The following is a 27554-nucleotide window of genomic DNA, read 5'->3' as shown; positions in this document are numbered from 1 at the left end:
CGGGGCCCGCGCGATGGCCGGGTGGCCCTGGGGCGCGCCGGGCGGGACCTTGAGGGGCAATGGGTGCGCGCTGCTCAACGCCTCTCAGCCGGCGCCCGGCGGCGGGGAGGGCACGTGGCCGCGACCCTCGTGGCTGGCCTCCACGCTCGCCTGCATCCTCATCTTCACCATCGTGGTCGACATCCTGGGCAACCTCCTGGTCATCCTGGCCGTGTGTCGGAACAAGAAGTTGAGGAACGCAGGTAGGGGCTCCCGGGGCCCGGCGGGCTGGACGTGCAGCCTCAACTCTCCCCTGACGGCAGCCTCTCCCTTGTCTGGCCACCTTTCCAGAACGCAGCACCCTCAGCTGTCAAGTGGCTTTTTCCTAAGAAAAGCTCAGTTCTTTTCCTTAAATACTGGGGATTTGGAGTCATTTTTCCTAACAGAGACTGAAGCCCGTCGGTTTCCTTTTCCTTTAACCTGCCCATTTAAGATGTTTCTGCATAAAACAGCAAGGCGTCTTCAGTTTCTAAGGGGTAGAAAACTTTGCCCGAGTCAGGTTCTCTTTATTTTAGGGGACAGCCCCACTGTACAGTTTTCAATTTCTGAGGTTTATTAGATTGGGAGACACGGGTACAGGTTGCAGAAAGTTCTTCAAGAAGGCGTTTCAAATCAGATCAATGAACTTATCAGTTGCTTGGTTTTACATATAATTTATTTTCCCCAACTTTGTTAAAATATGAGAAAATATATAAGCTGGCAAAATGATAGCGCAATGATTTTAGTTTTGTTGTCAGGAGTGGTTTTCAGTTTTTAGCATACAATTTGAAAAGAACCGTAGGCTCCTAAACATGCTTTGGAAAGTGTCTATTATCTCTCCAAGTTAGTAAAGAGTGTGTTTACATGTAATATACTACTAAAGCTAATTTAGCGCTTGAGTTAAATTTCCTTTTTCTTCCAAGCAATGAACTGAAATTGGTTTATCATGAGTGGGAGCCTGAGGGCGATTTGTCCACAGGACACTGGACGCTCAGATCTCTACTTGATGATTAGGTGCCTAGTTCCTTATTTGGAGGCAAACTTTCTGGAGGTGGGGGTGGGGAGGGGAGGGAGCTATGCACTTACATGTTTGTCAAAAGCAATCGTTTTTGTTCCAACCAGGTAGTTGGTCAACACTGTAATTTTGTTAGCTTCTTTCTGGGAGGGCTTCCTTTTTGCTTTCCATAATGCTTGAGACAGTGCATAGTTTAAGAATTAGTTAATAAGGACCTGATAACATGAATTGAATTTGAGTTAGTCCGTGGAATAACCTCACTTCATAGATTGGCTTAAACTAGAGAAATTCTGCCTTCCAGAAGAGGCTCATTCCTTCCTAGCAATCAAAGCAGCTTTCTGTGGGCCAGACACGGTTCTGAGAGCCTGTTAACTGGACCCTCGGGGCAGCCCTGTAGTGGGGTGCCACTGTCACCCACTTTACGATCCAAGGACACAGATTGGTTTTACCGACCGTAGGTGGTGGAGCAGGTTTAATCGAGAGCGCACTCTACTTCATTGACTTCAACAACTGCAGCTCTTGGGAAGTTCAGATCCTGCAGAACCTTTCATTTAAAAAAATGATATTCACATGCCTGGAACAATTGTATTTCTTGCAATTTTTATTTTATTTTATTTTTTTTGTGAGGAAGATCAGCCCTGAGCTAACATCCATGCTAATCCTCCTCTTTTTGCTGAAGAAGACCGGCTCTGAGCTAACATCTATTGCCAATCCTCCTCCTTTTTTTTTCTTCCCCAAAGCCCCAGTAGATAGTTGTACGTCATAGTTGCACATCCTTCTAGTTGCTGTATGTGGGATGTGGCCTCAGCATGGCCAGAGAAGCGGTGCGTTGGTGCGCGCCCAGGATCTGAACCCGGGCCGCCAGTAGCGGAGCGGAGCACTTAACCGCTAAGCCACGGGCCGGCCCTCTTGCAATTTGTAAAAAAAAGAACTTATGAAAAGTGCTCCTTCCACGCTACTTTGTATTTTGTTCGTTTGCTAACCAACTTTTTGATGGGGCAGTCTATAAAATACTGCATCCTTGTAGCTGACTGGGAGACCATAGTGAGCTTTAATCTGCGTAGCTTTTGATCTTTCATATTTTTATAATTAGGACTTTATATTCAGCTAGTTGTACCACTGTTGCAATTCAAACCATTGGAGGCTTTCTAGAATGGATGGTAATTTGAAACAGTGATAGAGATAGCTGATCCAAATATGAATTTGAATTTGGGGATGCTTATTAAAAGTTCTTATGGTTTTTCAGTCCTTCCATTTCAGTTAAGTTTATTTTGTTGGCATTGAGGGTGAAAAGATGGAAAGAACAGAATGGAAGAAATGAGATAAAAAAATAAGAACGCTAAGTCATCTTAAGTTTTGAACTAGTGCTTTCTCTTGGAATCTGGTATAATTATTTATGACCCCCTTCTTTCCTCAGGAGTGTATTGACATTTGACTTCCTAGGGAAGAAATTAAAAATGTTTAACAGCCGTATGTCAGGGACACTGGCCATTCAGAGCAGACACAGGCTCCAAATGACCACTAGGGTCTTACGTCTGTCCACAATTTGATACTAGAATTGATCTACCGTATTTGCATCTTCTGAGTAAATTTCGTAGTGTCACGGGAAGATTCCTGCTCTGGAATGCTAGGATTAATATCTGTGCTGTCTACCTTGTGATTTGAGAAATTAGTTAAGGTACCAAACCCTCATTTTCCACATCTGTCAAATACAGAAAGTATCTCATCCTTTAGCCTCACACGATTGTTGCCATTACCTAGTGAGATGACGCTTATGGAAATACTTTCAAAAGAATAAAGCAGGTAAAGTTATGTGTTTTTTTTCTAGGTACACCTAACAAGGGTGTGTTCAGTCTGTTAAAAATAATTGAACTGTAGATTTATGATTTGTGCACTTTTCTATATGTACGTTATACTTCAATAAAACTTTTATAAAAATAATAAAGCAAGAGTACAAAATACTTTGCCTATTCAAAATTCAATTATCTGGCAATCTAACCTAGCTGGTATATGGCCAATAAATGGAAATAAGCAAAAATAATGAGCTCTCACCCACAGCTAATTTGTCCTGCCTTAGAGTTCCACAAAACTCTGAGGCTAGTGCCTGGGTCTCCATAGATTAGAACATTTAATAGGATAGCACATGTGGCAAACAGCGTGGGTTGAAATAGACTCACTAATAGGTGTGAAAAACTGAGCAAGCACAATCTTTTGTGGGCAAGTTGTGAAGAAGCAAATAATTCTGCTCACCGTTAACTGCTCCTGAAAACAGCACAGTGCAATAATGTATTATTAATTATGACCCCGAGCCATCAAGGAAAGGTCCAATTACACACAGTATGTTCTGCTTAAGAAGACAGGGACATAATATTTTAGAAAGACACCTATCTAAAGCAGTTTATTATTATTTTTTAATCTGGTGCACAGTGGGGTAAACTGTCAGTATTATAAAAAAAAATATGTCCCTAGAATGACTCTAAGACTGGATGATTGGCTCTGTGTTATTCCATTCTTGTGCTTGTTTCTTTCAGGTCTATATTGAATGTTATCTATAACCATCCTGCGTTACCACTCAGAGAGCTGCACAGAGTAGGAAGAGAACATGGACTTTGGGCCTCACAGATCTGCCTTTAAATCTTGGATGCACCAGGACCATTTTTAAGAGGCTTGTAGGTCTTAGGTATGTCTATTTAAAAAATACTATTTTTAAATTGAGGCATAACTTAGACACAGTAAAGTGCATAAAATGTAAGTGATGTATTTTTGCATATGTCTATACATATGTGACCATCACTTTTGAGATATGATTTGAAGTAAGGAAAATTATTTGAAACAAGATAATATCATGAAATAATGATTTCATGACTTGAAATCATTTCTCAATGACTTCGAGAATTATTTGAAATAGTTAGGTAATACTACCTTATTATTGTGATAGTGTTATTATGCACAACTTGAACTAGAATTTGTGCCAAATCTAAGTACTGGAAACCACCAACCTGAACTTTTTCTCTTTTACCATCCACGAGCAGGTTGCTGCCTCTGTTGAACGTGACTCTTGGCTTGTGTCTATTGCTCAGGCAGTGAAGGCTGAGGCTCACTGCCTTCTCCATTACCCTGGGCCACAGTCACCATCAGTTCCTCAGTACTGCAGCGTAGGTCCCACTGAATGTGTTCATAGCTACCTTGATAGAGCCCTTGGCCATCCTGTTCACTGTACTCTAGCTTTTATCTTCTCTTTCCTTCCTTTCCCTTCTCTTCCCTTGCCTTCTCTTTTCTTCTTCCCCATTATCTGTTTCTTACTTCTTGGCCTCCAATATTCTTTAATCACCATAATTAGATTCGATCTCTTAGTAGAGGTCACACTTGTGTCTCCGCTTCCTAATTGTGTCTGTTGTGCATCGGCAAAAAAGATAGCCCTGAACTTATAAGCATGTTATACTCTAGAAGTTCACTCCTGAATTTCTTAAAAGAATATTTTATATGATATTTTGGCTCTTATGCTAGCCCATGAAAGTGTTCAAACCAACAATGTGGCTGAAATGATACTCAGAATTCATGGGTCATCTGAGATTCATGAGCTTCTGAAAGCAACTCGCCTCACTCTGAGTTCTGAGCTTTGGGTGTCCTGTGGGAATGGGAAAGAGTGATATGGAAGGGATTGGGTGGAAGCGTCCCTTATTGACTCAGAAATGCCAGGAGAGGGCTCAGGGACGAGACATGATGATAGAGGGTGGATTTAGCATCAGGGATGGGGTGGAAGCAAGTATAAGTATACACAGCTGCTCCTAAGTCCAGTGCTCCTGTGTTGGGGACAAACATATCAGATCCTATAGGAAGCGTGGAAGGAGTTTGTAAACAGAATGGATCCAGAACCTTGACTCCGGGGCTTCCTAACTGAATGAATCTGTGGTCGTAGATAAGTCATTATCTCTCCGGACTGTTTTCGCATCAGTAAAATGATTGGATTGGACAAGATCTGTGAGTCCTTTCCAATTCTAGTGTCATTTGATTTACGTGATTGTTAAACTCACTGCAAAGTTGGAAATTATAATGCATTGACTAGCAATGGGGAGGATTGTGGGCACAATGACATATACATATGCAGGGATCATAGGCATCGTAGATCTAGGAAAGTGTGTCCTTATGAAAGTTTGCCACTTGTCCTAAACTATCTGGTTCACTTGTCACGTATCTGCTAGAGAGAAATCTCTCTTAATGACATCTGAGGTCCCTGCTTTATTTCCCAGGGAACATAATACAAGTTTTTAAACTTTCCTGTATAGATTTCTCTTCCTGAAAGAGAACGAAGTACCCAACTGTACAGAACAATTGACTCCTCCTTTGCTGGGACTCTTTCTGGTTGATCAACAGTGGATTGGTTGTCTGGGATGTATGCAGGTTCTCATGAGTTTGGGTGGGATGAGCTGGGGACGCTGGTGATGAGCTGACCGACAATGTATGTGAGTGAGCAGTCCTGGGTGAGCTATAACTTTCATGCCTCTGGTTGGCCACGGTGAAAGACAGACTCGTCTCAGCCTGTAATGACCCCATCAAATGGAACCACTCAGGAGGAACAGCCTAAATAGGCGACCAGCAAGGCCGTTGTTTGCGAGAATATACAGCTGAAGGACGGCAGGGCTCAAGCAAGTGAGCACAGCACTCTCACTTAGGTGTTCAAAGGCGGATGGAAGATGAACACTTCATCACGTTATATGTTTATAAAGTAAAGCATCAGACAACCATTCCTGCAATATCAATTCAGGATGTCTGTACTGAGGTCATCAAAGTGGCTAGTTGCAGGGTTTACTGGCTAATTTAAAAACCAGTGTTCTGTGGGATCTTTAAATCCAAAAATATAAAACAAAATAAAATATCCATATATGAACCAATTGCCCAAATCCCAAAAGAAAAAGAAAAACAATGCATTTTGCACCATATTTTTGAGTCATTTTATCCTTTCAGGAATTTTTTTCCGTGAAGATTCATTTTGCATCTTATATTTTCTTCTCACTGCAACTGATGCTTTCCCACGATGTACTTAACATCCATGGACATCACATAGAAGGTAAATAGAATTGTAACAAAAGTCTAACTTCTGGGACATGGGCGATTGGAACAGATATACCGTATTCCTTAACAATCGGATCTGGTGTCTTAACAATATTTGTAAATCTAAACCTTCCGTGATAAAACTTAAGCCTTCTTTTTTTTTTTTTTTTTTAATTTTTTTTATTGATGTTTTAATGGTTTCTAACATTGTGAAATTTTGGGTTGTACATTTTTGTTTGTCCATCACCCCATATATGACTCCCTTCACCCCTTGTGCCCACCCCCCACCCCCACTGCCCGGGTAACCACAGTCCAGTTTTCTCTGTCCATGTGTTGGTTTATATTCCACATATGAGTGAGATCATACAGTGTTTGTCTTTCTCTTTCTGGCTTATTTCACTTAACACAATACGCTCCAGGCCCGTCCATGTTGTTGCAAATGGGACGATTTTGTCTTTTTTTATGGCTGAGTAGTATTCCATTGTATATATATACCACATTTTCTTAATCCAGTCGTCAGTCGAGGGACACTTAGGTTGCTTCCACTTCTTGGCTATGGTGAATAATGCTGCAATGAACATAGGGGTACATAAGCCTCTTTGGATTGTTGATTTCAGGTGCGTTGGATAGATTCCCAGTAGTGGGATGGCTGGATCATAGGGCATCTCTATTTTTAATTCTTTGAGGAATCTCCATACCGTTTTCCATAGAGGCTGCACCAATTTGCATTCCCACCAGCTGTGTATGAGGGTTCCTGTTTCTCCACATCCTCTCCAACATTTGTTGTTTTTTGTCTTGGTGATTATAGCCATTCTAACGGGCGTGAGGTGGTATCTTAGTGTTGTTTTGATTTGCATTTCCCTGATGATTAGTGATGTTGAGCATCTTTTCATGTGCCTATTGGCCATCTGTATATCTTCCTTGGAGAAGTGTCTGTTCATTTCCTCTGCCCATTTTTTGATCGAGTTGTTTGTTTTTTTGTTGTTCAATTGTGTGAGTTCTTTATATATTATGGAGATCAACCCCTTGTCAGATGTATGTTTTGCAAATATTCTCTCCCAGCTGGTTGGTTGTTTGTTCATCTTGATTCTGGTTTCATTTGTCTTATAAAAGCTCTTTAGTCTGATAAAGTCCCACTTGTTTATTTTTTCTTTAGTTTCCCTAGTCTGGGTAGGCATGTCATCCGAAAAGATTCCTTTAAAACCAATGTCAAATAGTGTGTTGCCTATATTTTCTTCTATGAGTTTTATAGTTTCAGGTCTCACCTTCAGGTCTTTGATCCATTTTGAGTTAATTTTTGTGAATGGCGATAGCACATGGTCCACTTTCATTCTTTTGCATGTGGCTGTCCAGTTTTCCCAACACCATTTATTGAAGAGACTTTCCTTTCTCCATTGCATGTTCTTAGCACCTTTGTCGAAAATTAGCTGTCCGTATATGTGTGGTTTTATTTCTGGGCTTTCAATTCTGTTCCATTGATCTGTGTGTCTGTTTTTGTACCAGTACCATGCTGTTTTGATTACTATTGCTTTGTAGTATGTTTTGAAGTCAGGAATTGTGATGCCTCCTGCTTTGTTCTTTTTCTTTAGGATTTCTTTAGCTATTCGGGGTCTTTTGTTGCCCCATATAAATTTTAGTATTCTTTTTTCTATTTCTGTGAAGAATGTCATTGGGATTCTGAGTGGGATTGCATTGAATCTGTAGATTGCTTTAGGTAATATAGACATTTTAACTATGTTTATTCTTCCAATCCACGTGCATGGGATATCTTTCCATTTCTTTATGTCATCGTGGATTTCCCTCAATAATGTCTTGTAGTTCTCATTGTATAGGTCCTTCACCTCCTTGGTAAGATTTATTCCTAGGTATTTTATTCTTTTTGATGCAATTGTAAATGGTATTATCTTTTTGAGCTCTCTTTCTGTTAGTTCATTATTAGCATATAGAAATGCAACTGATTTTTGTAGATTGATTTTGTACCCTGCAACTTTGCTGTAGTTGTTGATTGTTTCTAACAGTTTTCCAACAGATTCTTTAGGGTTTTCTATATATACAATCATGTCATCTGCAAATAGTGAGAGTTTCACTTCTTCGTTACCTATTTGGATTCCTTTTATTCCTTTTTCTTGCCTAATTGCTCTGGCCAAAACCTCCAGTACTATGTTGAACAGGAGTGGTGAGAGTGGGCAGCCCTGCCTCGTTCCTGTTCTCAGAGGAATGGCTTTCAGTCTTTCCCCGTTGAGTATGATGTTAGCTGTGGGTTTGTCATATATGGCCTTTATTATGTTGAGGTACTTTCCTTCTATTCCCATTTTATTGAGAGTTTTTATCATAAATGGATGTTGTATCTTGTCAAATGCCTTGTCTGCGTCTATTGAGACGATCATGTGGTTTTTATTCTTTGTTTTGTTGATGTGATGTATCACGTTGATTGATTTGCGGATGTTGAACCATCCCTGCGTCTCTGGTATAAATCCCACTTGATCATGGTGTATGATCTTTTTAATATATTGTTGTATTCGGTTTGCCAATATTTTGTTGAGGATTTTTGCATCAATGTTCATCAGCGATATTGGCCTGTAATTTTCTTTCTTTGTATTGTCTTTGTCTGGTTTTGGTATCAGGGTGATGTTGGCCTCATAGAATGATTCAGGAAGTATTCCTCTATTTTTTGGAATAGTTTGAGGAGGATGGGTATTAAATCTTCTTTGAATGTTTGGTAAAATTCACTGGAGAAGCCATCTGGTCCTGGACTTTTATTTTTTGGGAGCTTTTGATTACTATTTCAATCTCTTTACTTGTTATTGGTCTATTCAGATTCTCCATTTCTTCTTGGTTCAATTTTGGGAGGTTGTATAAGTCTAAGAATTTATCCATTTCTTCTAGATTGTCCCATTTGTTGGCATATAATTTCTCATAGTATTCTCTTATAATCCTCTGTATTTCCATGGTATCCGTTGTAATTTCTCCTCTTTCATTTCTAATTTTATTTACTTGAGCCTTTTCTCTTTTTTTCTTAGTAAGCCTGGCTAAGGGTTTGTCTATTTTGTTTATCTTCTCGAAGAACCAACTCTTTGTTTCATTAATCCTTTCTACTGTTTTTTTGGTCTCAATATCATTTATTTCTGCTCTGATTTTTATTATTTCTCTCCTTCTGCTGGCTTTGGGCTTTGTTTGTTCTTCTTTTTCTAGTTCTGTTAGGTGTAATTTAAGGTTGCCTATTAGGGCTTTTTCTTGTTTGTTAAGGTGGGCTTGTATCGCTATGAGTTTCCCTCTCAGGACCGCTTTTGCTGCATCCCATATGGTTTGATATGGCATGTTATCATTTTCGTTTGTTTCCAGATAGTTTTTGCTTTCTCCTTTAATTTCATCAATGATCCATTGGTTGTTCAGTAGCATGTTGTTTAATCTCCACATTTTTGTCACTTTCCCAGTTTTTTTTTCCTGGTTCATTTCCAGTTTCATAGCCTTATGGTCTGAAAAGATGCTTGTTATGATTTCAATCTTCTTAAATTTATTGAGGCTTGCTTTGTTTCCCAACATATGGTCTATCCTAGAGAATGTTCCATGCGCGCTTGAGAAGAATGTGTAGTCAGCTGTTTTTGGGTGGAGTGCTCTGTATATGTCTACTAGGTCCATCTCATCCAGTTTTTCATTTAAGTCTAATATTTCTTTATTAACTTTTTGTCTGCATGATCTATCCATTGCTGTAAGTGGGGTGTTAAGATCCCCTACTATTATTGTGTTGTTGTTGATTTCTCCTTTTAGGTTTGTTAATAGTTGTTTTATGTACATTGGTGCTCCTATGTTGGGTGCATGTATATTTATAAGTGATATGTCTTCTTGATGGAGTGTCCCTTTTATCATTATATATTTCCCTTCTTTGTCTTTCTTAACCTGTTTTATCTTGAAGTCTACTTTGTCTGATATGAGTATGGCAACACCTGCTTTCTTTTGTTTGCCATTAGCTTGGAGTATTGTCTTCCATCCTTTCACTCTGAGCCTGTGCTTGTCTTTAGTGCTAAGATGTGTTTCCTGAAGGCAGCATATTGTTGGGTCTTGCTTTTTAATCCATCCTGCCACTCTATATCTTTTGATTGGAGAGTTCAATCCACTTACATTTAGGGTAATTATTGAAATATGAGGGCTGAATGTTGCTGTTTTGTCACTTATTTTCTGGTTCTTTTGCATTTCCTTTGTTTCTTGTCCCATTTGTTTTGGACTGCCAATTCAGTTTGGTTGTTCTGTCTTATGATTCTTCTAGTTTTCTCTTTGTTTATCATATGTGGTTTTAATTTGATTATTTGTTTAGTGGTTACCTTGAGGTTTGGGCAAAAAATCTTCTGTATGAGATAGTCCATTATCTGATAGCCTCCTATTTCCTTATACTAAGTCAATTCAGTCACTTTCCTCTTCCCCTTCTAAGTTGCTCTTGTTATACCTTATTCTATCTTGTGTTGTGGCTGTGTGTTTACAGTGATGAGGTTAAATTTATTTTTGGTGAATTTCTTCCTTTGATCTTTGAGTTTAGTATTTAAGTGGTTGCTAACCTATTCTGGTAAAGATCTACTATTTCTCTGATTTTGTCTACCTACTTTTCTCCTTACTCCAAGCTTTGTGTTCCCTTTCTCTTCTTTTTTTCAGGCCTGAGGGCCTTCTTGAGTATTTCTTGTAGTGGGGGTCTCGTGGCCATGAACTCCCTTAGCTTTTGTTTATCTGGGAGAGTTACTATTTCTCCATCATATTTGAAGGATATTTTTGCTGGATAGAGTATTCTTGGCTGAAAGTTTTTGTCTTTTAGTATTTTGAGTATATCATTCCAGTCTCTTCTAGCCTGAAAGTTTCTGTTGAGAAATCCGCTGAGAGCCTGATGGGAGTTCCTTTGTACGTTATTTTTTGTTTTTGTCTAGCTGCCCTTAATATTGTTTCTTTGTCGTTGACCCTGGCTAGCCTTACCACTAGGTGTCGTGGTGAAGGCCTTTGTCTGTTAATATATATAGGCGTCCTGTTGGCTTCGCTTACTGGTATTTCCTGCTCCTTCCCCAGATTTGGGAAATTTTCAGCTATTATTTCCTTGAATAGGCTCTCTGTTCCTCTTTCCCTCTCCTCTCCCTCAGGAATACGTATAATTCTTATGTTACATTTTCTAATAGAGTCAGATATTTCTCGGAGTCTTTCTTCATTTCTTTTTAGTCTTAGTTCTCTCTCTTCTTCCGTCTGGAGTATATCTGTATTCCTATCCTCTAAAGTACTAATTCTTTCCTCCATATTGTCAGCTCTGTTCTGTAAAGATTCCAGATTCTCCTTTATCTCCTCCATTGTGTTCTTCATCTCCATCAGCACTGATTGGTTTTTCTTTATGATTTCAATCTCTTTTGTGAAGAAACTCCTAATCTCATTTAATTGTTTGTCTGTGTTGTCTCGTATTTCGTTGAGTGTTTTTATGATAGTTATTTTGAAATCTCTGTCATTTAGTTTATGGATTTCTGTGTCTTCGGGGTTGATTTCTGGGTGCTTGTCATTTTGTTTCTGGTCTGGTGATTTCATATATTTTTGCATTGTGGTTCCTGTGTTGGTTTTGATTTTCCTCATCCTGGAAGTCTCTGGTTGCAATTTCCACCTGCCGCCACTGTCTGGTGGTAAAGGGCTGTGTAGTCTAAGCCCCCTGCACTCTGCCCCAGTTTTTCTGCTGCGATCCGCAGTTTTGTTTTGTTTTGTTTTGTTTTTTCCCCACTGCGATCCACGGGTCCAGTCCAGTTTGTTCAGGTCTGCCTGGGATCGCTAGGTCTGGTCGAGCTGCAGACTCCGGGTTGTGGGGAGGGGGGAGCTCTCTCTTTTGCCCTCTGGGTCCCTGACGTGGGAGGCTTCTCGTTTGCCCCTCTTTATCCGCTCTCTGGGGTGCTCAGATGTTGATGGTAGCCCTGTGGCTCCTCTGAGCCCTCTGTGCGGGAGTTTCCCACTGGCTGAGAGAGCCCGAAGAGCTGCAGTTTCCCGCCGAGGGCCGCCCCTCCCCCCTCTCTGGGAGCCACGCGGACCGGGATCGCTGATCTGATGGGGAGGGAGCGGAGTTCTCCTTACCTCTCCCCACTTCCTCCGGGGGCCCAGCACGTTCAGCTCTCAGATGTGCGGCAGTGTGGATCCCTCCGCTCTAGGTTTTCACTGTCTGGGATTCCGTTGTTGGTCTGTGGCTGTTGCTTTTGTTGTATCTTGTGGGGGAAGAATTCACAGGAAAGCTCACTCCGCCATGATGCTGACGTCACTCTGAAGCCTTCTTTTTATTGTTCTGGTCCATAACTGATTTTGCAAAAACTGCTGGTTATCTTTTGGTGAACATTTCCATTTAAAATACAAATAATTTTATACTGCACATATCAAGCCAACCCCAATTATTAAAGGAATTTAGTTTTTTAACCCTACAATTTTATTTTTTAAAATTTATTTATGAATTTGTCTGAAACATTTTTCAAATTTGAGAAAATTAAAATGGGAAACTGATGGAATTGCACCTTGTGTCACATTTTTCACAGATAGCTAATTCGGTCTGATTTCTGTGGATAAAGTAGAAAAAGAACTTCTTTTCTTGTTTAGAATGTCTAGTGTTTTGTACGTATGCGCTTAGAGCAATTTACAGCTTTCAAAACACTTTCTCACATTTTGTTTTATTTGTTCTTATGATAGCCTCCTCAGGTAGATAAGAAAACTGAAACCCCAAATTCACAGATAAATGATCAGTATTTCTAACCCAGCACACAGTCCAGCGTGGTACAGTGGAGGGAGCACAGGAATTAAAATCAGAAGATACAGGTAGAGTCTTATATCTGCAATTCCTTTATCTGTAGTATGTTTTGAGTCTAATTACTCAATTTCCCTAGGCCTCAGTTTCTTCATCTGTCCAATGGGGTACTTATTTCACAGGGATACTGGGAGGATAGACTTAGATTCTGCCCATCCATCCATCCATCCAGCCATTCGTCCATCCATCCACCTATCACTTTGAAGTTATACTATACAAATAATGGTATTATTATGTTATTATTAGTATACAGTATATGACTAGTTCTTCCTAGGTTGTTTTAATTTTTTAAATGCTTATTTATTTTTAAATGTATATTTTTTAAAGTGAGTAGACTATGAATGATAAGAAGTGAAATCAGTCAGAAATTGACGATTTATGATCTAATTCTCTTTCATGGCATTATGCAAATTCCATAAGTTCTCAGATGTCTCAATTTTTTTTTTTTTCCGTAATAAACATTATCTCTCCACAGCAAGTAGGGCTGAGATTCTGATTATTTCAATATCCAACCTCTGAGAGACTGATTATTTCAATATCCATGCTGTTCTCTAATTTAAAATAAATCAGCTCTGGAAGCCACAATAACTTTCTCTAAGTATGTTTCCATTCAAAAAGTTATCACTAACTTACATGTACAGACTCGGAAAATGGTTTCAAGCCAACAAAGTCAATGCTTAATGGAACCTCCAATCTGATCAGTTTCTTGTTAGCACTGTTGGCGTTTTCCTCCTATAGCTCCCTATGATATTTGAAAGTATTGATTCAAGGCAATTTTTTACTTTTAAAGACATTTTATTGATTTTTTCCCCCTTGCATGCTTAGCCATTATTTAAAGTTTTATGATTTTTTTTCTGGTCTGTGTAGTGCATTGTAATGGAACCCTAAATTTTCCCAAGTAATTCCCAGAATTCCCTGGAAACCTTAGATCAGTGGTTTCAGACTCCTAAATACATGATTGAATTTGAGTCTACATGATTGAATTTGAATCTGATCTTTGGTTCCTCCAGCTATTTATCTCATAAGAAAGTAGATTTTCAGCATTAAATTAATCATGGATAAGATAGAGCTTATTTTTGCTAGCTTTCAGAATCATTTTTTTCTCTTGGCAATTTTGAAAGTTAACCAAAGATAAAATAGTCCTAGATTAAACTTCTTGCTTTTAGTTCTTACTAACATTTGATGGTTCTGTTTTCTAAAAACACCTACTTTGAAAAACATGTGCCTTGGAAGATATTTTAAATCTCCATAGAGTCTCTGGAGCATATTTTGCTCATTCTTTATTAGCACCTTTTAAAAATAATAACTAGAATATTTGAGGTGAAGAGAAAGGTCTTTACTCCTTTAGAATAGAAGGGGTATCATTTACTCCCCTTCAAAAAGATAGTTCCTTAATCAGCACCCTAATTGTCTCATTTTTCAAAAAGATTGGCTAAAGTTGACCTAAAACCTGAGGGCTCTATGTGATATCTCAAGAAATTTTAGTGAAATTTAATAATGCTGCAAATGAGGAATAAACTTCTGGATTTTCTGGTTGAGGTACTCTAACATTTATTCGTCTACAGAGCTGTACACTTTTGGCAATCACATTGAAGGAATTAGTCTCAGAAGAAGGAACAAGAAAAAAATAAATCTTTTTGGTGCTGAATATTATTCGGGCTCTTGGGGGTGAATTTGAGTTGTTAGACTTATGGCTTAAAACGATGCTCACTTGCTTTGATGCTGAGCACTGTTGGTGCTGATTGAGTTGAATATCCATTTAAATAAATATTTATTGCGTACTTACAGTATTATACAGAATATAAATGGTTAGCAAATTCTTGTTGGTTTGTCAAAGTGCGAGACACTGTGCTAAGCTTGTGTAAAACATGGCTCCTACTTTCAAAGAGATTACTTTCTATCAAGGCACTTTAAAATTTTTTGTTCTTTTCTTTTTAAATAAATATAAGACATGGAGTACAAAGGTATAAGAGGAAAAACGTGTTTATATGGCAGAAAAACTTTTAAGAGAAATTTGAAAGTTTGTTGGTAGAACGTAGCTGGAACTTAAAGAAGTCATGAGAATTTTTAAAGATGTTACCTCACGGTGGATGAGAGAACAATAGGTAATAAATACGAAGTGTGAACGCTACACCGCACCTGAAGCAGAATTAATGAGAGAACTTCGAAGAAATTGGTTAACAATAGAGACAAAGCATAGCTATTTGAGAATAATACATTGACTCCATATCTTTTGAAGAAAGTAGTACATCCTGAAAAAGCACCTGTTGGAGAAGGTTTGTGTGCCAGGCTGCTCACTTAAATTAAAAAAAGTTTTCTCATATAGCTATTAAATGGCAGATGATAAAAATTTGTCATTAATAATCAGTATTTCCTCTTTTATGATTTTCTTAACATGTTTAGGAACACAAAAGTCTCTTCTTTTGTGATCTTGAAAGGGACAGTGTGATTTTATCTTTTATGCCTCCATTCCTTTTTTCTTTATTTAAATACCTGTTGGATGCCTCCTAAATACCAGGGCTAGGATAATATCAGAGCTTGGGACACAGTTCTGTGGCAAGAGAAACACTATTCCAGTTAATTCTTTTATTTAATTCTTTTTTTCCTCTTTTTTTTTTAAATTGAGGCATAATTGACATATAACATTATATTAGTTTCAGGTGTGTAACTGTTATGAGAGGTTTGGGGATTCGATCGGAGACATAAAGGAAACTTTCCACTCCAAACAAATGGACTGAAGGTATATTTTATTATATAGAGGATAGTAAAGGCGACAGTCTGCAAACAGATCCGAATAGGTCAAATATTAAGAGGGAAAAAACATCAGCCCGACTGGAAAGGGTAAACATCCACATCGGCTGAAGAGAAATGACACAAATCAACCGGAAAGAGAAACACCAGGTTGACTGAAAAGAGAACACATCAAATCAATTACTTCATATCAAATCAGTTACTTCACATCAAATCAGTTACTCACAACATCCACGCCCACTGCCGGGAGAGCCCTGTCAATCTACGTGGCTGGGCAAGGATCACACGTCCTGGGCAAGGTGTCCCTTCCACAGGTGGAACTCTCACCAGGTCTCAGTTTCCAGCAGTTTATATAAGTAGTTACAGAGTTTAGAGAGCAAGCATTTAGTGTTCCCATGCACAAATGGTTATCAGTGGCGTACGGCACTGAGCCCCCTGGCTAACGTCCCAGCCCAGTAGTTGTGTACGCGCATTGTTCTCTTTGGTTATCGTCTTAGCCCGGCACAGATGGCCAGTCCATCCCGTGCTACGATGCTCCAAGAGCCTTGAAATGTTACAACTTGCAACTCTCTCCGTGGGAGAAAGGCCAGTTCCCGGGAAAAGGCCAGTTCCCACCACACAGAAAGCAGCTTTGTATTTCTTTTTGTGCTGGTGGCTGTAGGTCAATGGAGCGGCCAAACATGGCTGTACTCATGTCAAGACAATAACGTAATGATTTAATATTTGTATATATTGCAAAATGATTACCATAATAAGTCTAGTTAACATCTGTCACCATATATAGTTACAAATTTTTTTTTCTTGTGATGAGAACTTTTAAGATCTACTTTCTTAGCAACTTTCAAATATGCAATACAGTATTATTAACCATAGTCACCATGCTGTACATTACATCGCCAGGACTTATTTATTTTATAACTGGAAGTTTGTACCTTTTGACCAACCTCACCCAGTTAATTAATTTTTATTTTAAGATTTAGTTTAAATTTAAGTTTTTACTTTTAAGAGTTTTGTTTGCCATTTTTTTAAAAAAAAGTTTTAATTTCATTTGTATCCTTTGTTACTTTATTTATTCTATTAGCTTACCATTAATTGTTTCCTCTGTTTGAATTCGGAATACTTTCAGCTATTCTCATCTTTTCGGGTAGTAAGTATTATATTCTTTTACCAAATAAGTTTTTAAAAAAGGTTGTTATATATATATATATAAAATGATATATATAAAACAACTTTATATATATAATCTTTATATCATTTTATATATGAAACATTCCTTATCTATGGAAAATTAGTTCTATTATAGACTGAATTTTTTGTGATGTGTTCCCTTTGGAGAATGTGGCCTCTGGAACATTCAGATGGATTGGAGTAAAACCCTGGATCTGCCACCAATGGGTGAGACCTTGGGAAAATTACTTGTTTAGTCTCCTCACTTGTTAATTTAGGACAATACTAGTCTCGCAAGGATTAAGTGGATTGCTATCCTTAAAGTTCATTGTGCTTTAAATGTAACATTTTGGGAAGCAGAATAAATTCTTTGTTATTTCGTACTCTTGGTGTAGAGTTGTGATGGTGAATATATTTTTATTTTTAAGACAGAGAACAGTATTTAACAATTTTAGGTCTTTAAATACTCTGTAGATACATCAAAAACTATCAAATTTAGAACTTTTAAAAATTACCTTTATAAGTTTCATGTTTTATACTTTTGTAGTGTTAACTTTTTTTGTTTCTCCTCACATTTATTTAATTTTAGTATACAAATAGGGCAATACTATGATTGTGCCATTTTTAATAATGACAGGAATTCTCTTTTGGAATTTAGCAATTTAGAGCTCTTCTCTAATTAAATGGACATGCCATTAAGTGCCATTAATTTGTTTATTTAAGCTGAGATTTCACTGAGTCCTTCAAGATTGGGGAACGTGTCTAAGGAAATAAAGCCTACTATCCCAAATAGAGTTAATATAGAGTTAATATAGTTTTTTTGATTGCCTATTATTGATTGCCTGTAGATGAAGTATTACATGTTTTTCATGAGTAGTAGTCTATGTTGCTGAGCCCATGAGTAATTCTATGTCTGTTTCATGACAATTTCACGAGCCCATTAGTCAGAGACAGTAGTGGCTGAGGAAGGATGAACTATGTCCACAGTTTACGTCATCAAGATCCTCTTCTGCTGGGGCTGCTTTTGGTGAACATTCATATGGGACACAGTATCTTCACAATTAGTGCCCATTCTGAGAGATCTATGTTCTTATCTCTTCTCCAGACCCCTGTGTCACTAGGTTTCCAATCATGTTTCTTCCAAGTCCTTGACCATCTAGCTGTACCAGTAGCCACAGCCCATGAGTCAATGTAGATGTGAACCTGTGGCCATCTCTCCTTTCAGGCAAAATGAACAACCTGTCTGAAGTTCTATTCAAAGTTCTCTTCACTGCGAGGGTTTTCCTTCATCCTTTTCCCTGGATCGGGTCTCTAGTGCTGCAACATCCAATTTTGGGTGGTACCAGCGTTTCATGAAGAACCATCTGTAAACGACGCCAGAAGTTTCTTCTTCATTATTCAACTGGACAAAGGGAACTCCCCATGAGGCCATAGGTGCAGGTTGAGAGAAAGGGGTAATGTGGCAGGAATGGGGGCCATGGGCATCTGTGCCACTTACTCATTGAACTTACTTATGCCTTCAGGACATGCTTGAGCCAGATCTTGTATATACCACTTCTGTTTGATGCTGTGCATGCCTAACTTTGTGATTTGGTGGGTCAGACAATACCTAGTCAATGAGGGACCTTTCAAATCACAGGGTCACTTGGTGGTCTGTGGTCAAGTGTTCAGATTCTACTAAGGTCAAGTAGCAAGTCAAAAACTATTTCTCAAAAGGAGAATACTTGTCTGCAGAGCATAGCATAGATTTGCTGCAAAATCTTAAGGATCTGTATTATGAATCACCTCTATGTGCCTGCTAAAATCTCCTGACATTCTCCAGACCTACCACAAACAATTCAAACAGCATGGAATCAGATGAGTCAATCAAATGGCAGAACAGCTTTCAGAGCCTTTTCTTGTTCTGGGCTCCACTCAAAACTGGCTGCTTTTTGGGTTACTTGGTAAATGGGTTGGTGTAGCATGTCAACATGAGGTATATTTTGTTTTTTCTTCTTAGTGGTAGGAATGCAGCAACTTGTTCTTCACCCTGGAAGGTGAGGACGGGTGATAATTGAAGTAACTCTTTTGCCACTGCATACCGTGAACTCCCAGTGTCCCCTTTGCTACTGGAAATAGGGTTTTTAATGCCCTTAAATCTAGTCGTCTTAGAGAACCTATTCTAGTAGCCCAGAACCAATATAGAAAAACCATCCTTAAGGTTCTTCTTGGTCTACTTTCAGTACCAAATTCTGTATCAGTCAGGGTCCAATCAATCTGAGAAGCAAAATCACTAGAGCAATTATGGGGGCTGATTAAACAATTTGTTTGAGACTGTTGGGTTCTGTGTCTGGTGCTGGAACCTTGTATTGGCCAGAGTTCTTCAGAGAAGCAGAACTAGTAGGATATATATAGATAATATATATAAATAATATATATATATAATATATGAATAGTATATATATAAAAGAAATTTATTATGTTATTATGAAAATTGGCTTACGTGATTATGGAGTCTGAGAAGTCCCACAGTTTACCATCTGCAAGCTGGAGACCCAGGAAGGCCAGTGGTGTAGTTCTAGCCCAAATCTGAAGACCTGAGGACCAGGAGCACGTATGGTGTAAGTCCCAGTCTAAGGGCAGGAGAAGACTGATGTCCTAGCTCAACGGTCAGGCAGAGAGAGCAAGTTCTCCTTCTCCCTTCCTCTGACTTTTTGTTTAATTCAAGCCCTCAGTGGATTGGATAATGCGCACCCACATTGGGAAGGGCGATCTGCTTTATTCAGTCTACTGACTCAAATGCTAATTTCTCCTGGAAACGCCTCAGAGACACGGCCAGAAAAAATGTTTAACCAGATGTCTGAGCATCCCATGACCCTGTCAAGTCGATACATAGAATTAACCATCACAAGCCTAAAGTCCACGTATAGGGCAGCTGAGAGTGAAAGATGGATGTCAAGAGGGGAAGCAAGGGTGGATTAGAACCTTGGAGGAAGGACTGGCACCCAGGAGGATGAACTGAACTCCTGTCCGTCTCTCACTTTCTCCAAGCCAAGGTGGAGTTCAGCAGGAGCAGGAGAAGCTGTGGGAACGTCACTGCTGCCCCTCACCACACCGTAGGCCAGCTATAAGAGTCAAAGAGCCACAGTAGTGCCTGGTGCTCTACAGGGACCTTCCGCCTGCAGAGAGAACATGGCTGCGGCTTCACTTCTGGCCTTTAAATCTCAAGCAAATTATCTCTTGTGGGGAGCCCTAACCTGGAGCTATGCAAGCAAATGTCCTTTCAGTTTAGCTAAGTCGACACACTATAAATCCACTGTACATTTTTTTAAAGGCCTAACTCTATGCCAGGTCCTGTTTGAGGGGGGAGAAAGGTGTCTAAGACAGGCACTGCCCTCATGGAGTTAATAGCTTGGGGTGCGGGGAGATGGTAAAAAGTAGAGAAATACTTGTGATAAATGGAAAAGCAATGCCACCTCGCTTTGTCCATTCCCAGAGGGAAGTCACGGGACTGGGTCTGAGGGAGGCAGTTTAGACAAAGCAACTTTTATTTGTCTATTAACTTACTTTATTCGTGTATGCATCACATTTCACTTACAACTTAAGGTTTTATTCACCAGAATGAATATGTGCTCTGCGTTTTATAGTTTATTTGTGTCTTTAATCTGGCCAGAGGGCCCAGTTTCTAACCCTCGTATATTTCTGACTGCAGGAATGTTCTTAGGGAAATGCGCTGAGCAACATTACAAATAACATTGTTGCAGTCTTGCACTAACTAATTTTATGATTTCATCCAATTTAACTCCATATTTTTCAGTTTCCCTCCCTAAAAAGTAAGAATTTACTGGGTGATCACTAATATTCTTCTTAGTCTTAACATCCTATGAGTCTATGATTCCTCTACGGTAAGACCTGGTACTAAATCCAACAGAGGAGGAAATGTTAGCTATTAACAGAAATTATTTTAAGTGTCAGAATGTATTGTTATGCTGATTGTATAGAGTCTCGGATATCTGTAAAAATAGATAGATTGTTATCTACCTGGAGTTACACAGAGCTAATGTACTGGGCAAGGGTCCGCTGCCTGACACACAGAGAAGCCAATACTATGGCACCAGATTTTGAAAAAAGAAAGCTTTGTTGTGTGGCCAACCAGCAAGAAAACAGGAGGCAAAGCTCAAATCTATCTCCCTGAGCTGAACTGGGGACAGACTTTTTAAGGAGTTGGGAGTGGGAGTGTGTTATGAGAGGTTTGGGGGATTCAATCAGAGCCGTAAAAGAAACTTTCCACTCCAAACAAATGGACTGAAGGTATATTTTGTTATATAGAGGAGAGTAAAGGCGACAGTCCGCAAACATATCCGAATAGGTCAAATATTAAGAGGGAAAAACATCAGCTCGACTGGAAAGGGAAAACATCCACATCGACTGAAGAGAAATGACACAAATCAACCGGAAAGAGAAACACCAGGTTGACCGAAAAGAGAACACATCAGATCAATTACTCACAACAAATCAATTTCTTCACAACAAATCAATTACTCACAACATCCACGCCCACTGCCGGGAGAGTCCTGTCAATCCACACGGCTGGGCAGGAATCACAGGTCCTGGGCAAGGTGTCCCTTCCACAGGTGGATCTCTCACTGGGCCTCAGTCTCCAGTATTTTTTTATAGCATCAATAATTTTCAGAGTAAGCAGTTACAGAGTTTTTTTCAGAACAGGCATCCAGTGTTTTCATGCACAAATGGTTATCAGTGGCGTACGTGCACTGAGCCGTCTGGCTATCATGCCAGCCCGGCAGTTGTGTATGTGCGTTATTTACCCTGGTTATCATCCTAGCCTGGCACAGATGGCCAGTCTGCCCCAGGCTGCGGCACCCAAAGGGCCTGGAAATTTTTACACGTTGCAACTATCTCCGTGGGAGAAGGGCCAGTTCCCACCATGCAGAAAGCAGCTTTTATATTTCTCTTTGTGCTGGTGGCTATAGGTTAATGGAACAGCCAAACATGGCTGTACTCATGTCAAGACAGAGTGGTTATGCAAAATGCTAGCTTGGTGGAGTCTGATTGGATGGTGGGAGTGTAAGGGTCTCATAAGTCCAGTGTGCTACAAATCAGGCGACCCCTCGCTCATTAGGTTCCCCACGCCACTTTTTCATCACATCGAGTTCTGTAGTAGGGAACTTTTGGTTCCTACGCAGCTTGAAGTCTTCTGAGGACAAAGTTTCCATCTTCTGCACGTGCTCCGGCTACATGACTTGCAATTTTTGCTCATTGCTCCTGCAAGATAACTTTGATATTTTGTTATTGATATGATAGGGCCAGTACAAATTGGTGTTGACGGTTACACTAAGATGGAATAGATGACCTTATAATGTGTGTAATTATGATTAAATTATTTCATTACTCTTACCTGGTGGAGTTCTCCCCCCATACAACACACACACACACACACACACACACACACACACTCCACACACACGTAGCAGATGTGATAAAGCTTCCAGCTGAGCTACCTAATAGCCACATCTGCATAGAGTCTATGGCTTAATTTTTTTCCTCCAAACACTTGTAAAATGGGATTAGTTCAAAGAAAATTAAACTAATGATTTAATTAATGTAATTACTTGAACAGAAAAGAAGCATAATTACTATAAAATAAATGGAGCAGGGGATTAAAGCTATGAAAGAAATCTATGACATCATTTATGGTCTTATTTTTAAGCTCTTTGGAAAATAAATCTATATTAGGTCAGTTTATTTTCATGACATTCTAGGTAAAAATGTACTGTTTTGATGACAGTTTAATTTGTAGCTAAATTTCATATGTTATACATATTTTTAAAGTATTAAACATTTTGAGTTAAATATTTATTAAAATATGCCCACTTGGGAATTTAAATATTTCATTGGTAATTGAAATTGGTCTGTGGGAAAAATCAATTTGCTTTTCTTGCTTTAATTTGGCCTACTATATCCAATTTTCAAAGAAGTTGTTTTTATGACAATTTATCTGAAGTGGCAAAACCTTGCCTTTTTTAGTCATGACTGCTATTTTGCTTCACTTCTTTGCAATGTTTTTTGAGGGAGGAATAAAATTAATCAAATAAGAACTTCAAGTACAAAGACTATTTTATTTCAGATGTTGGGAGATGACAATTTAATTTATTTCATCCAACATTTGAGCAAAAGTCTCAACTCACTACTATTCAGGATACAAATATGAGGAAGACATAATCTCAGAGGACTACAGTATAGAAATATAGGAAAACCAAGTCACAAATAAATATAATGGAAGGCAAATATGTACGGTCACTCCACCTGGAATGTTCTTCCTCACCTCTGTCTAGCTCACTCCATTGCTGCCTCTAATTCTGTACATACTCTTGCTGTACTTCCTTCTCTCTATTATTTAGTTATTTTTTTTGCTGAGGAAAATTTGCCCTACGCTGACATCCATTGCCAATCTTCCTCTTTTTTTGCTTGAGGAAGCTTAGCCCTGAGCTAACATCTGTGCCAGTCTTCCTCTATTTTGTAACTGGGTAGCTGCCACAGCATGGATTGACAAGTGGTGTAGGGCCGCGCCTGGGAACTGAACCCACAAACCCAGGCCACCAACACGGAGCGCTCCGAACTCGACCACTACACCATGGGGCCAGCCCCTCTCTCTATTTTAATTTTGTTTATTTATCTAAGATCGAGGATCATAGGATCCCTGCCTGTTCATTCCTGTTTTCCCAGCACCTGTTATATGCACTTAATAAGTTTTTGTTGAATGGAATTTATTATTATTTAATCTAAATTAAAAGTGGTATAAATAAGTGATTTAGGAGCTTCAAAAGAGGAAGCTCTTCCGTGTAGTTGGGCCAATAAGCAAAGTCTTTGGGCATTTCTATTTAAGATGGATTTGGGAAAATGAGTAGCATTTTAAAAGTTAGAGAGAGGAGCCATTCAAGGCAGAAGAAATTGTAAGAAATAAAGGCAAATGAGCCACTAAAGCAAAGAACGTATTTGCCGAGCTTCTCATAAAATTTGACTAGAGTTCTTTTTTTGTACTTTAAAATGTGTTGTTATTATATTAATATAGAAAATTATCACTTAATTTGAATATTTGGGGTTTAATTTTTGTACCTTAAGTTCTTTATAAAATCCAAAAGAATTTCTACCTTTTCCTTTGGATGGAGGGAAGAGAGTTGTAGAATACCAATATTTATCAAGCACGTATCATGTGACAGATACTGCTCAGCACCAGACATGGAGTGCCTCATTTAATCCTCACCAAACCCCTATGAAGAAGGTATTATCATTATCCCCATCTTATGGAAGAGGAAACTGAAGTTTGCTGAGATAGTGTGACTTTCCCCAGTTAGATGGCTAGTAGCTAGTAAGGGGTAAAGCCAATATTCTAACCTAGATGGTTGATGAACACCTGTTTTCACTTCTTTTGAGTATATACCTGGGAGTAGAATTGCTGGGTCATGTGGTCATTCCATGTTGAACTTACTGAGGAACTGCCAGACCTTTCTCTGTTCCTTGAACTGGCCCCACCAGTTACTGCTAAGGGCCTTTGCACATGCTGCCACCTTGGACTCAGCTGATGACAGAACCCTTTTTCTGTTAACTATTATGCGATGGACAAAGATCCATTGGATCCATTACTCTCCAAACAGGAGTTAGAGGCCCATTTGAGAACAGTTGAAGAACTAGAGAGGGATAGAAGGCCTGGAAATTAGGGACATCATGGCTGGCTTGAGAAATAATGTAACATGAGGTTTCTCAGGTAATGTAGAAGATTCCAGAACAAAAGATGTGATATGAATAAACTGAACTCAAGATTTTTTAAAGCACAAGAGAAGCCAAACAGGTTGAAAGACAACAGTTTTGAAGATGGAATATGCCTTGTTTGGGGGATGTGGGAATTTGTGAACAGCAGAATTGATTTGACACAGACGACAGTGGGCTCACTTCCTGGTGAAAATAGCCTCCACTTCATTTACAATATGGTAGTAGCTGTGACGTCAGGTCATCCGAATTGTGGAAACAGCTCTTTTTAAAATAACTGTGAAAGAAAACTCATGCAACCCATGAACAACTGGTATTAACCTGTAATTTTCTAAATCTTTCTCTTTTAGGAAATATGTTTGTGGTGAGCCTAGCAGTTGCAGACCTGGTGGTGGCTGTTTATCCATACCCGTTAGTGCTGACGTCTATATTTAACAACGGATGGAGCCTGGGATATCTGCACTGCCAAATTAGTGGTTTCCTGATGGGCTTGAGTGTCATTGGCTCAATATTCAATATCACAGGAATTGCCGTTAACCGCTACTGCTACATCTGTCACAGTCTCAAGTACGACAAGCTGTACAGTAACAAGAATTCCCTCTGCTACGTGTTCCTGATATGGCTGTTGACCCTCGTGGCAATCATCCCCAACTTGCGTGTCGGAACCCTGCAGTATGACCCAAGAATCTACTCCTGTACGTTCGCACAGTCGGTCAGTTCAGCATACACAATAGCTGTGGTGGTTTTCCATTTCATAGTTCCTATGATCATAGTCATCTTCTGCTACCTAAGGATATGGATCCTGGTTTTTCAGGTCAGACGGAGGGTGAAACCTGACAACAAACCCAAACTGAAACCGCAGGATTTCAGGAACTTTGTCACCGTGTTTGTGGTTTTTGTACTGTTTGCCATTTGCTGGGCTCCCCTCAACTTTATTGGTCTCGCTGTGGCCTCAGACCCTGCCAGCGTGGTACCCAGGATCCCAGAGTGGCTGTTTGTGGCCAGTTACTATATGGCATATTTCAACAGCTGCCTCAATGCAGTTATATATGGACTACTGAACCAAAATTTCAGGAAGGAGTACAGAAGAATTATAGTCTCACTGTGTACAGCCAAGATGTTCTTTGTAGATAGCTCGAATGATGTAGCAGATAGGATTAAATACAAACCCTCTCCATTAATGACCAACAATAACCCAATAAACGTAGACTCTGTTTGAAAAAGCAAAGAATTACCAGCAAGATATGCACACTACTCAAGGTCTTACTCATTTTCATGTTTGCTTCCCTTTGGAAAGATGTCTGGAAAGCAGTGTGGTTGAGAAAACTTAATGCTCTTCAGAGGTTACCTCTATAGTTCTTGAGCTAATGTGCTATCAGCCTTTTGAACAAGTCTCTAATTCTACTTATTAAGAGAAATACAGAACATATAGAGAGTTATATGTTAACTGAAGAATACGGTTCAGGGATGGGGGTAATTTTAAATAAAAATGCTGAATGTATTCAAGTGGAGAAAGAATGCAAACTTTCGTTTTATTGAAAGTGAGTGCCACAAAGGTAGTAATTGCGTTTTTCCTTCACTTGTTGAAGATTTCTAGTAGGGAAACTAACGATATGTTTTAAAATGAGTAAGTTGAACAAAAAGGGGAAAGTAGATGAGTGACTTGTTACACAGCGAAAGGCTGAAAATAAATCAGTGAATACCTCAACCACAACCACAACCACCATCACAAGGTTTTCAGTTGACACTGTTGGCAGTGGGTAGCTATAGTCATGATCGTAAATGTCACTCTATTAAAAGTTGCACGTTCAACTTAAGTGCTAACTATATGACAGAGCTCTTTTTCAGATGTCTATAACTATGGTATTTTAAAGCAATAGCTACATTATTATAAAACTCTATTCAACTTTATTAGACATTTGGCTTCTTATTATTTTGTCACTGAATATCATGTTTATGATGTCACTGACCAGCTGTTTTTGAATTGATCTGTGTTAATTTATTAAGTCATCTAATCAGTTCAATTAAAAATGACAAAGAATCAGAGCTGTAGATTCTTGGATATAGTGCTGAATGTGTTCTAGATTGATAAGCTATTTGGGCAAGTAAATATCTAAACCACATAGTTGTTCTTTTATAGATAACGCAAAACAATATTCTTTAATAATTCATTTCAGTATTTGGTTTCATCTTTAATGTTGATGATCTTAGGGAATATGACTAACCTCCACAGCTTTGAAAAGTAAAGAGATTACTTAGATGTTGTGCTGTGTTTTAGTAATAATGAAATAATTCTACATCCCTGGGAAACAGTACCTTTATTATGAGGACACATTTCTGTGTTCTGTTACAGGAGGTCTAGGATTAACATGCCCATTTCAAAACCAATTGATTATCGTTGCTTTTAGACATTAGATGTTGATCCTGTCTTTTTTTAAAAAATTATTTTATTGAGGTCATATTGGCTTATAACATTGTGTAAATTTCAGGTGTCTGATCCTGTCTTTTCTTGTGCTAATCTGTTGCTCTAATTTCTGATGGAACTGTTCCTTTACAGTGAGTGATGGGAGCATATCTGGTTTATTAACAGAGTGGAGAAAGTAGTCTTGTTTGTTTGGAATAAAAAAGTACATTCTACCTTCTATTTCCATGATGTGTTCAACAGATCTCTCAGAAATCTTGAGTCCTGTTGCCTAGAGAGCTCTGCCATCTTTATTGACTCTGTCACCATTGAACTGGAGAATAAATGTTTGTTTGGACAATTCACAATAGTTAAACATAAGATATTAACTTGAGTTCTGACATTGTTTTATACTTGTAGCTATTTTATTGCAGTTTGGATATAAATTTAAATAAAAACCTACAAAGCTGGTTTTTTCAAAAGACAATTTATTTTTACATTTTTAAAAATATAACCCATGGTATAATATATTTGTATGTTTTTACCCATATCTGTACCTTGTTACTGCCGAGGATGAACTTCAATGGGATCTC

At 38.8% G+C, this 27554-nt stretch overlaps 1 protein-coding gene across 1 annotated transcript; it reads left to right on the top strand.

The window, feature by feature from the left end:
* Positions 1-27554, top strand: MTNR1A (melatonin receptor 1A). The gene is made up of 2 exons (XM_058525018.1): positions 1-242; positions 24911-27554. The coding sequence occupies exons 1-2, from the start codon at positions 14-16 to the stop codon at positions 25777-25779; spliced, it is 1098 nt and encodes a 365-aa protein (XP_058381001.1). The 5' UTR covers positions 1-13; the 3' UTR covers positions 25780-27554.

Source organism: Diceros bicornis, chromosome 29 (genome assembly GCF_020826845.1).
Source record: "Diceros bicornis minor isolate mBicDic1 chromosome 29, mDicBic1.mat.cur, whole genome shotgun sequence".
NCBI lineage: Eukaryota > Metazoa > Chordata > Mammalia > Perissodactyla > Rhinocerotidae > Diceros > Diceros bicornis.
This window is presented reverse-complemented; position numbering and strand designations above follow the sequence as displayed.